This window comes from Apus apus, chromosome 1 (genome assembly GCF_020740795.1).
Source record: "Apus apus isolate bApuApu2 chromosome 1, bApuApu2.pri.cur, whole genome shotgun sequence".
Taxonomy (NCBI): domain Eukaryota; kingdom Metazoa; phylum Chordata; class Aves; order Apodiformes; family Apodidae; genus Apus; species Apus apus.
In genome coordinates, this window is record NC_067282.1 from 99,119,339 (window position 1) to 99,131,707 (window position 12,369).

At 39.6% G+C, this 12,369-nt stretch overlaps 1 protein-coding gene across 10 annotated transcripts in view; it reads right to left on the reverse strand.

The window, feature by feature from the left end:
• Positions 1–12,369, reverse strand: part of PRDM15 (PR/SET domain 15) — a 64,173-nt gene that overhangs the window by 29,085 nt on the left and 22,719 nt on the right. For 9 of the 10 annotated variants that reach the window (XM_051629104.1, XM_051629097.1, XM_051629087.1 and 6 more), the window contains 11 exons: positions 11,352–11,439; positions 9,773–9,940; positions 8,411–8,505; positions 7,214–7,345; positions 6,052–6,186; positions 3,256–3,419; positions 2,724–2,803; positions 1,995–2,114; positions 1,148–1,279; positions 836–919; positions 466–641 (listed from right to left, as the gene is read on the reverse strand). In XM_051629104.1, coding sequence (XP_051485064.1) covers positions 466–641; positions 836–919; positions 1,148–1,279; positions 1,995–2,114; positions 2,724–2,803; positions 3,256–3,419; positions 6,052–6,186; positions 7,214–7,345; positions 8,411–8,505; positions 9,773–9,940; positions 11,352–11,439 — 1,374 coding nt within the window. The remainder of the gene's footprint in view (positions 1–465; positions 642–835; positions 920–1,147; positions 1,280–1,994; positions 2,115–2,723; positions 2,804–3,255; positions 3,420–6,051; positions 6,187–7,213; positions 7,346–8,410; positions 8,506–9,772; positions 9,941–11,351; positions 11,440–12,369) is intronic. The other variant, XM_051629068.1, reaches the window with a different exon arrangement.

The following is a 12,369-nucleotide window of genomic DNA, read 5'->3' on the forward strand; positions in this document are numbered from 1 at the left end:
TCACCTTTAATACTAAGAATAATTTTGTATCATCAGCAGATGCGGCCATCACCTCTCTATTCACCACTGCTTTCAGATCACTTCTGAATACAGCAAACACAATGGGAAAAAAAATGAATTATACTCAAATAATGGAAACATGAAAAAAAAATATATACTTAAGCTGAGGCAGAAAAAGGGATTTAAATAATCAAGACAACTTAACTTTTAGGTACTGACAATCAGATGTGTTTACAACTGAAACTTAACATAATGAAAGGGCTGACTCACTTAAGTGCATGTTTAACAGACACTTCCTAAAATTGGCCCCAAAAGAACAGAAAAAAAGAGAGGGGAAAAAAAAAAAACGTAACTCCTTTCAAGTCACTGAAGGCTGTAAGTTCTCTTTACAAAAAGAAAAAAAAAATAGTAATAGTTAAAAAAAACCCTAAACCACCCCACAGTCTACCTGCCAAATTAACTCACCTCTGGATGTTTACGTCTCATATGTCGACTCATGGATGCTCTGGTAGAAACCTTTGTCCCACACAGCTGACAGCTTTGGGCTTCCACCTTATCATGAGTGAGCTGGATGTGCTTCTGTAGCATGTAATCAGTGACATACTTCTTATCACAAACTGAACATGTCCACTGTTTTCCTACTGGTGGCAGATGGAAGGAAATGCTGTTAGGGATAGCCCCCAAAGATGAGTATCGTATTGTCAGCATCTCAACAAGAAGAACAATTTTATGTTGGTAACATGACAATTAACACTAGTTCCAAGACTGGCAGCCTAGCAAGCCTAGGAACAAAATTAAGATACTGTCTTTGGATACTGTTTTTTAGAGAATTTACCTGTATGAATCAACTTATGAGTTTCCATTGTATTTCGCTCACTAAATGTCTTGCCACAGAGCTCACACATGAAATCTTTGATTCCTGCATGAAGAGCACATTTAGCATCAGAGTGAAAACAGTCTAAGGTATCTAGGACAATTCCAAGTCTCATATTACTAAAAAAATTAAATAAATAAACAACTAAACAGGAAGAAGAAGCCCAGATTCACTAGCTAATTTTATCTAAGCCATGCCACTATATCTGGTAGAAAACAAATCCAAGATAAATTGATGTGGGAGGCATCTTTTGTACTCCTTTAGAGACATCACCTGTGTGTCTTTTGTAATGCTTCAGCATGTTGACTTTCTGTGCAAATTTTCGGTGGCATTCCTTGCATTCATACTCTTTAATCCCTTTGTGAAGCTTCATGTGGTGACGAAGAGCATGTTTTGTCTTCATCCCTGTGAGAGAAAAGGTACAGCATGACAGTTAGTCCATTGCTTCCACCTTTAGAGGAAAACTCAGGATGATCATGTTGTTAGCCAAGAGCTCTAGGATTATATTTGTATATTTTTAATTGTTGCGATTATTATTTTAATTCCAGTCAAAAGCTCTGGAAAACATCTCGGTAACCACTCAGTAACCAGTAACCACTGAAGCAGAAGCAAGACAGCAGAGACAAGCAAAGACAAAACATCATTATAATTGTCAGACTGACTTAATGCCTTCCCCTAAAATACCAGCTCAGCTTTGTTCAAGTTATAATGCAAACAATTGAAAAAGTTGTAGTAACTTTGATTCTTCAGGCTCTTACAGACAGAAATTACTCTATTTCTTAAGTCTGAAAACAGCATAGAATGAAAAAAATTAACTTGTATTCATTCTTGTGCTGCAAATGCACTGGAACTCATTCAGGCAAACACTCCTCAATCTGACAGAAGCAAGTTTTATTAAAATCACTTTTGTCTTTCAGGCCATGAAACTAAATTGTATAAAATTATGGTAGTTTATGTATCCAAAAGGCTCCTGATTAATACAGTTTCTATCTCTCAAAAAATGCAGGATTTACAGTACCAAGGACCTTCCCAATATTCTAAGAACGGAAGTAATTATAATTCAGATATTCACCTGCTATTTTAGTATCAGAATTACTGGAAAACAAGTCATTAGACATACCTTTGCCACACTCTGCACACAAGTATTCTCGGATATTATCATGGACTCGCATATGTTCTTTTAACATGTCTTTTCTAGCAAATGATTTGCCACATTGCTCACAAGCATGACTTTTTACACCTTAAAAATAAATTTAAAAGACAACATAAACAAAAAAAATGTTAATGAAGAATGCGCTTCTCCTAAAACCTGACTAAACTGGTGAATTAGAGGGCAACAGTCCACATGTGTTGTCAACCACATTTTTCATGCATATTGTAGCCCAATCTAAATTAGAAGACTCTGGAGAGAGAGAAAAGCTGGCTTTTTGTGTGAGATCTAAAAAAAAAAAAAAAAAAAAAGATAAAGCCTGAGGTAGGAAAATACTGAATAGCATGAAGTAATAATGAGCTGTTAAAAATGATTTTGCAATAGCAGTTTTCAGCCTGGGTAATGGTGAGAAGGTGGCATGGATAAGAATTCGGGGTAGAACAGAATACAGAATTGGGATTTTTAGAAGCTGAATCCTGCATCATATTAACCAGGAATCTGGATTGTATGCCTAGACCAAATATCTTTGTTAATACTACTTGCTTTAGAAAACTGGTTTACCCTAGAAGCATAAATATAACATTTATCATATTGTAACTTCCAGTAAAAACCGTAACTTATTTCCTCCTGAGAGGCAGGCACTGAAAACAGAAATTTCTTTGTAATACTGATAATAATAAAGAAACACAACATTTTTACCTGTGTGTATAAGCTTGTGTCTTTCCAGATTTCCTATACTGTTAAAAATCCTTCCACAGATTTCACATGGATGGATGTATCTGAAACCAGAGACCAAAAACCTTCATTCTTTTCTTGAGACAGAGGTGGATTTCAGGCATCTCTGTCAGTAACTGTATTTCATTTAGTAATACTATAAGAATTCCTTGAAATATAAATGCATTTTTAAAATTACCCTTAAGAATCCTGTAAGTTCACTGCAAGCTTGGAGCAGTCTGGTACTGCTATATCCTCAAATCAAAATTTTTGAAAATATTTACAAAAATCATAGATTTATGCTTTACAGAGCCCAAACTGAAAGGCTGTTGACTGATCACCTGTATGAAGCGAATCCTTAGTGATACATATTTCAAGCTTGTAATAAACATTTTAACACCCGATACACAGTTTCAGGTATTTTAGTTACAGCCCAATTCTCTAAAAGCATCAGGTGGCAGAGCCACTGTAACTTCAAAAAGACAGCTCCTCTTATCAGTCCAACACATCATCTTACTTCTGCACATTAGGATCAGGCAGGTTCTCCCGATGAATGACCATGTGGGCATGGTAAGTTGCCTTCAAGGCAAAACGTCGGTTACAAATGCTACAGCCGTAGCCTTTCTCCTTGTGGACGTCCATTATGTGCTTCAGGTACTCCTTCCCTCTGCCAAAAGTCAACTGTGGAATGAACCAATAGTGAATGAAAGGGGGAAAAAAGTTCTCAGGAACAGCAGTGATCTAGTAATACATGACCAGGATCTAGAGCAAGAGCTAGCAGAAGTAACCTGTATATCACTAGCTGAAAAAGAACTGTGAAAGCTGGATTTCGGCCTGAACCTCTTTGGCCATTACAAGCACACTGCTACAGGACATCAGATAACTCACTTGGAGAACTGGCTTCAGATGGCATCTCTGCTTCTTATACTGCACAAGTAGAGGAACAAGTGTCCACGTGGAGACCAGAGATGAATGGCATTCCCTAGGGGTTGATACTGGGATTGGTGCTGTTTAACATCTTTGTTGGCGACATGGATGGTTTTGAGTGCATCCTCAGCAAATGTGCTGATGACACCAAGCTGTGTGGTGTAGCCAACACACTGGAGTGAAGAGATGCCATCCACAGGGACACTGACAGGCTTGAGAGGTGGGCATGTGCAAACTGCATGAAGTTCAATAAGGCCAAGTGCAAGGTTCTGCACGTGGGTTGGGGCAATCCCAAGCACAAATACAGGCTGGGTGGAGAATTACTTGAGAATATCCCTGAAGAGAAGGACTTGGGAGTGCTGGTTGATGAGAAACTCAGCATGAGCTGTCAATGTGCAACTGCAGCCTAGAAAGCCAATCATGTCCTGGGCTGCATCACAAGAAGCATGGCCAGCAGGTCAAGGGAGGTGATTCTTCCTTTCTACTCTGCTCTCCTGACCTCCCACCTGGAGTATTGTGTCCAGTTCTGGAGTCCTCAAAACAAGAGGGACACGGAGCTGTTAGAACGAGTCCAGAGAAAGGCCACAAAAATGATCAGAGCGCCTCTCCTACGAAGAAAGGCTGAGAGACTTTGGGTTGTTCAGCCTGGAGAAGAGAAGGCTCCAGTAAGGCCTTACAGTGGCCTTCCAGTACCTGAGGGGTCCTGCAGAAAAGCTGGGGACGGACTTCTTGCATGGGTATGTAGTGATAGGACAAGGGGGAATGGTTTCAAATTGAAAAAGGGTAGATTTAGATGAGATATTAGGAAGAAATTCTTTACTGTGAGGGTGGTGAGACACTGGCATGGGTTGCCCAGGGAGGTTGTGGATGCCCACTCACTGTAAGTGTTCAAGGACAGGTTGGATGGGGCTTTGAGCAACCTGGTCTGGTGGGAGGTGTCCCTGCCCATGCAGGGGGGTTGCAACTAGATGATCCTTAAGGTTCCTGCCAACCCAAACCATTCTGCAATTCTATGACCTCCAATCATTTGTGCGCTGAGAAACAGCATTGAAGAGAATCATGCCCAACCTCCATTAGCTGTCAAAGCAAGGATGCCACAGATGGAGAAAATGTCTTTCAGGTTCTAGGGGTACGGTAAACTCTAGTCTGCATAGTAAGCTTTGGTACTATCTCCAGAAGAGTTTGTATTTCTAGGCATTGCAGGGCAGTGATTCTAGCTCAGCTCCTGGAGGTACTACCACTACAATAGACAAGACAGAAGCTCCACTACTTAGGTCCCTTGGCTAAGTAACCCTGCACACACATATATGCTCTGATATATCAGGGCAAAGTGCCGTAATGAAATGTGTTTTGTTCTGTTCCAATTGCTTAACCTGTTGGGGTATTTCTGACAGCACTGCACAGCTTGGTCAAGGTATACTTTGGGATGAGAAAAAAAAAAACAACAAAGGGAAATATGAATAAATATGTCACTAAGATTCATTTGTATGTTGTTTTCCCTTAGGACTGCATGAACAGATATTTTCAGCCAAAAAAAGCCTCCCCATCTCATCACAGGTAACACTCTTTTTCCACAGCTGTTGCTTTATACAACTTGCTACTTCACAAACACCTGTAAAAGCGCAAAGAAGCCCAGCTTCCAAAAGGAGCTTTCTAATTCCAAAGGCACGACTGCCCGCATTTGGAGCAATACAGTTTGATACAGTTTACGTACTCATTAAGAATGGGATTAAAATGACCACATTGAGAGCAAACACGATTGCCCACACCTGTCCCAGTACAGGGTGCCTGCCCAGTAAGGGCACAGAATCCAGCTGAGCCTTAAGAACCCCATTCTACCCTTTTTACTTCTTTGCAAAATGGTAAAAGCCATGCAGTGAGAGGTTCAAAAAGTCTTCCTCTTTCAGCTGACACCTAAGTACATTCCAGTCACACTGAACAGAAGCAGCAGTCTTAGTCCTCCAAACTGGATATACACTAGAGGACCATCTGATCTCATAAAAATTAAATCAATTTGTGGACTATATCGTTCAGAAATGCTATAGTGACATTAATTTGCACAGAATTAAAAGGTAATGTAAGATTTAGAAGTTCCTTCATTGTTTCTTCCTACAGTTTTGCTTGCTTGCTTACTGCCTTGCACACAGGTATTCGTATTTTTCTTTTTCAGTGTCCAGCATTCACAATACACACCACCACCTAAAGTCTTATGGAATAGCATCACTTCATAGATTAGACATAACCAGCACTGCAGAGGAGAGGAGACCTATGGACTGGCCTTCTCTTCCTGAATCCTTAACAATTTAAAATTCTGAATGATTTATAGACAACTCCGCTCTTTTGCCCCCATCCCAAAACAAATTAATTTAAAAGTATTTAAAGCTACCTGGCACCTTTTGCAGCTATACTTGTGAGGCTCAGAATCTGCACTTCCATCAGAGTTGTCATCATTTTCCTCTGACGAGATTCCAATTTTACCAATGAACTCTTCCCTCTGGTGATCATCCATTAGTGCTATGTCCTGTGTAAGGTGGGAAAGAATATTCTGTTTTAACAGATTAAACTTGTATTTCAAAATGTCACATCCAGTCAGCTTTTGTTGCCATACAGACTGCCTTGTGTTAGTAAGTGCTGTAACACTATTTATTTAAAATTCCCTACCGCTTCATTCAATTCAGGTAAACAACGTTCCTCTGTCCATGACTAAACAAGGAACATTGTTCATCCAAACAGATAATACTCCTTTTTTGTGTGTGTAAAAGGAACTTTGATGTGAACAGAGACTCAATTGGTACAGTATTACATCCATCTTTATGATGGATGATCACATCACCACTGAGTGATACAATTCCTTTCAATTCAATTCCTTACAATTCAGTGTTAACCTAGTTAGGTCAAAATAATCTGTGTCTAATTAAGCGCTATTAATAGGATTGTTTTTGTGATTTGGAATATCTTGGCAACAGCAAGTGAGGAACTCAACACACAGGCAGTTATGCTGGCATATGCAAGAGAATCACAATCACTGTCATGGAAAGGGCAGGAACAATTAGTTTTCTCATGTTGTTGGGTTTTTTTTGGTGTTTGTTTTTGTTTGGTTTTGTTGTTGCGGGTTTTTTTTATGGAAAGAGGATGACTCTTCTTTCTCAGCCCAACCAAACTACAGCTGGAACAACACATCTGTTTGCAGCCTTTCCCTTAAGTTATCCTCCCTGCTTTACACTGAGCAACTTCTGTGATTCACCCAAGGTCACAGGTGTTTTTTCCATAATTTTCAGAAGAGTGTTCTGCAGCAGTAGCTCAAATAACTTTAAATACGATAGTCCACATAGTCTGTAGCAATCCAGATGTGAAAACATAGAGCCATGAATGAATCAGAGCACAATCCATGTTAGGCTGCTGTAGAAACATCACTACACAGGGTATATAATCACTGCTGTGTTGCCAGTATGAACATGTGGCCATAACCTGTCTCAATACAGGTATTGATATGTTTAATAATGTCTGCTAAGTAACATGCTTTTTCTAATAAATTCTTAACACAATACCTTAAAATGGACATGAATATGATCTCTCAACACATCCACCCTGAAAAATTTACGTCCACAGATTTCACAAGTGTATTTCTTGTCTCCATGTGTTAAAAGGTGTTTGTTCATATTGCTCCTGCATGAAAATACCTAAATGAAAAGAAGAAGGAAAAGTTTTTTAATTATGTCCAGCTGCAGTACAATTCTTTGCAAGTTATCCAATGGACTACACAGAACATATTTACTGTCCTATATTATTTATTCTGGCCAGAAGGAGCTCCTGTTATGCAGCCAGCAGACCACCTCAGAAACTGCTGGCATGGCAAGATACATGCATGTAGTTCCAATGAAATGACTGAAATAGGCTGTTCATGAGAGGTGGACTTCAAAAAAAGCTGCAGCAGAATTATATAGGGAAAATTTGGAAACATTTAAATCTTTTAAATCAGGAATGTTGCATCTATCTATAATAAGACATTCTCACAAAATCTGCCTTCACTGATATGTAACATATTAAAAGAATCAGAAACAAAGGCATACACCCCAACTTAAGAGCCACTTGAGCGTACTTTGCACCATGAGTAATTAAACATTTATAAAAGCAACTTCAGATCATGAGTATTAAATACCCAAATGCAACAGTGCCATGACTACACGATGAATTCACTTGGAATTCTAATAGAAAATGTTTCCCAATGCACAGTCAACTCCAGCTGTTTACATTCTGGCAGAAAAACTTCACTAAATAATATAAAGCCATGGGATTGCACTGACAGACACAGTGGCCACATTACACTCCACATTGTGCTGCAAATCCTGGCAGTCTGAACTTCCATTTTATTCTTATCTTTGCCTTAACAATTCCCAGCATCCATGGCAACAGTGGGCTTGGATATTTAATGGAGATAAGGCAATTTACAGAGTAACATCTTGTTTAGGTGACAGGGCTTGATGGTAACCAACCACATGCATGTCTGAGTTGCGAGGTCATCTGCCTTGGTACATATCTCAATGCAAGCCATTTACCTTAACCTTTTGGCAGGCTGTGTGCCTATTCAAGTAGGCTGCTATTGTGGTTTCACACACACACATGGTAGCTTGTTATGCCACAGTTACTCATCTGGAGGCTCAGGGCTGGGGTGCACAGTGCCCCTGGAGTGTCCTTGGAGCTACAATGCAGAACTTGACATGGCACACGCTGACAAAGGCACCCACCTTCCCACACACAGGGCATCCTGAAGGCTCCTTCTTGTAGCGAACCATGTTTTCTGTGCTGTGCTCAAAGTCTTCTCTTTTCACACGCCTCACCCCTTAACAGAACAGTCCCCATCAAAAAAAAACAAAAGAAAAGAAAACAAATAAACCATGGTTTTCTACTTCAATCTGTGTGCCCTTTCAGGTGAATACTGTAAAGAAGGGTGAAACACTGGGAAGAATGCGGAATTTAATTGCTAGCAAAAGGATATTTTCTAAGGATAATTTCTAAATTAAAACAGTTTCCAAAAACATAAAAGCAGTCTTCTGAAGTGATGTATTGTGGCCCAGTGGTTATTACACCAACATTTATTGTCAACACTGGGAAACAGATGGATCCAGGAGACCTTGGCACTTTGATCAACTATCTGGCCCAGACACCCCCCTCTCACAATCTTTAAGGAGAGAGAACCAGCATCCTGTTTAACGTTCAGTGATGATTTCAGACCTTTCCCTGCTACTTTCAGGAGGGAAGAGGACTGCTAGAGTTTTATGACAGCTGAACGTGAGATGCCTTGCCATTGCCATTCCACCCCTTGTCCTCTAGGTGTCATCTCATTCATGGCACAACGGTCTGGATCACAAGAGCAGCCAGTGGCAGTCAGCTGTGCCCGAAGCACCACAGACAACAATCTGGCTGCTTTTTTAAAAATCACTTTTGGTCTTATAATCTAGATCACCAGAGGAATTTTAATATATACTTCAGCAATCTACCATCACCCAAGTTTTTCCAGAGTCCTTGAGTACCTATAACATCCTTAGGTGTTTGAGATTTTGAACTGTAAATTCTGACAATCTTATTTTCATATATTCTCAAGATTCTGAAAGACAATATCACACAGCATTCCATTTAAACTATATTTACACAGTAGTCACTTTCAATTGTGTATTGCAAGTTAACTCTGCTCTCAAATTTTCAAGTCATCATGCTTTTTTTTTTTTTAAAGAAATAATACAATTCAAAGAAACAAAAAGATATAATTTAAAATCAGGTGGTCTAAACTACTGCATAATAAGCCAATCAATGTTCACGTGACTGTTAGTAGTACTGGATCCAATCACGTGGAAAAAAAATAATAAAAAAATAATAAAAAGGTAGGTGCACCTCCTAGGAAGTCCATAGAATTAGACAACTCCCCTCCAGGATCCATTACTATTATTTTTAATACATGTCACATTTTGCTGAAACCTCCTACTCCAGATCAGGTAACTGACCAGAAAAGACAAACAAGCAGCTACCATCCAGAAGAATAATTTCCTTCATCTTCCCACCTCTACTGTTGTTTGAAGAGAAATAATTAGGTTAATCTGTTGTCCACTTACCTTCCAAGTGTCGCCTTTGATGGTCTAGCATGACGTCCTTCCGATAGAACATCTTATTGCAGATTTCACAAGCAAACTTCTTATCTCCATGCTTTTTTTTGTGTTTTGAAAGATTACTGTTTGTAGAAAAGAATCTGAAACACATCTCACACTGGAATGTCTTGTCATCTGTAAGCAAGAGAAACCATGCAGCTCTTTACAGATGAAAAGAAGTTTTGTAGGATAGGTGGTTCTTTTGTTAGACCTGAGTTTTAACAAACAATCCATCATTATATGGATTATATTTGCTGCCTGTGAGGTTAAATATCACTGGAATGCACTGGAGGACATTTCTTCAAAGGCAATAAATATACATGATGATAAGCTGAACTTATCCAGCACTGTAAATTCCTCACATGGGCTGTTCCCATATGGTTTAGCATACATCAAAATTAGGTTTGGAGTGGATTCTCTTACAGTTGGTTCAAGTTTTGAATGTTAGTAAAATCACTGCCCATACAGCAACATGGCACGACACGAACAGATGTGCCTAAGCACCACAATACTTCTGCTGGCACTGGCTCCTAATCCCAGCCAGTACAGAATACTCCAGAAGAAAGAATAAAATTGGAAAAAACAGACCATTACATGATAACAGGCCTACAGGGAATTTGTTCCCTGTTATTCAGTAGTTGAGACTTTTGTTGAAAAATGAAAATACAGTCCTGCAGATGGAATCTGCCAATGCTACAGCGATCACAAAGAAGTAACTGATGCGTTAAAGAGTAGAGCAAAAACTGCTGCTCATTTTGGTAAGAGTCCACTCAGAGAAAATGAGCTGCTGTCTTTGAATAAACGATACTGAGGTTACTTGGCATTAGCTGCCATTCTTAATGAGTTTTTATACAAGCTGTACCCTCTGAAAGGAAAAACCTACTTTGAATGGTGCTGTAAGGGGCAATTACCCAGGTGATTCTGGACTGACACTTGCTATGGGTCCATAAAAGCAATCAGGATGTCATTTTCTAAGCATGAGATCACTCAGCATAAAGAATATGAGCAACCACAATAGATGGCTGTGGGAGAAATGGACACATTTCTAGACACATGGTTCTAGTGATATCAAGAAAGAAACACCTAGAGAGACTACTGCAAATACCAAGAAAGCATGAGAAAGGAGAAGAAAACTGTAATCCCAGAAAACTCCGAACTATCAAAAGTACTGGCCCCCTTTCCAGTTTCTGTACTTCAGAGAAATGAGGTGAAACTTTGTTTCAGGAAAGAAAGTTAAAGACAGATGATGAGAAGGTATGTGAACATACAAATTAAAACGAGGGAGGATATTAGAGAGGTGAGCAGGAAATACTAAAAAAAGCAATACATAAGTAGCTGTGTTGCTCTGCAGATTACTGGCTATATTTTTCTTATCATAGCAAGAGTTTTTTTGATGGGAGCAGGGAAGGAGAGGGGCAGGCTGCTTGTGATTATGACAAAAATCTAAATGACTACTCTCCCTTTATAGTTACGCTGAGATGGACTTGGGACATGCCCACAAAATCAAGTAGAGATTAGAGGAAGCAGAACAGTTAGCCACTCTCACCTGTTCTGCAGTTGTGGAATTCCAATGCACTCTCTATCCGAAAGGCCTTTTCACATGTGGTACACTTGTATCTGTACTCACTGTCAACCTGAGGATTGCAAACAATAGGTTTTTAAGAAGGGAAAATGAAAAATCACATCTGACAAAGAAATTCCAAATTATTTTTCTCTTTTCTGTCTTTTCTGAGTTTTCTTCCTTCAACGGGATAAGTAAATACACATTGTCACATGCACACAGATGCACAGTCTACTTTTTTTTTTAACAGAACTCAGATGTAGGAAACTGGATGGCAGGATGCTATAGCACCAGAATTTTGTAAGTCTTCCTAGTAAGCCCTGGTCCAACACAAAGACAGAATTTTTGAGAAGCAAGATGTAAACTGACTCATCCTCCATGTCCAGAATAGACATCAGCAATCTGAGAGCTGAAAACCTTGATGCTGAGCAGCAATGGAAATATTCATTGATAAGGCCCCACTACTGGTATGTTGACTATATGGCAGCAGCACTGAAAGGCCCTCATCCACAGGCATGGTGGTGCTACTGTAAGCACTGTAGGTTTACAGATGTGTGCATAGTCCTTAATGACACAGCCTTTACCCCAAGAGTTCACACACTAAATGACCCTATAGGTGGGGATAAATCATGTCGTATCATAAAATGGTTTGGTTTGGAAGGGACCTTAAAGGTCATCTAGTTCCAACACCTCCCACTGGACCATGTTTCTCAAGGCCCCAACCAGCCTGGCCTTGAAGACTTTCAGGGATGGGGCATCCACAACTCCTCTGGGCAACCTGTGCCAGTGTCACACCACCCTCACACTAGAACTTCTTCCTAATGTCTAACCTAAATCTAACCTTTTTCGGTTTAAAACCATTACTCCATATCCTATCACTACATGCCCTTATAAAAAGTCCCTGCCCAGCTTTCTTGTAGCCCCTCTTCCGAACGAGACAGGAGAAGCAAAAAAGACTGGAACAATCCTATTTAGTACCATAAATTGAAGTCAGATCTCACCT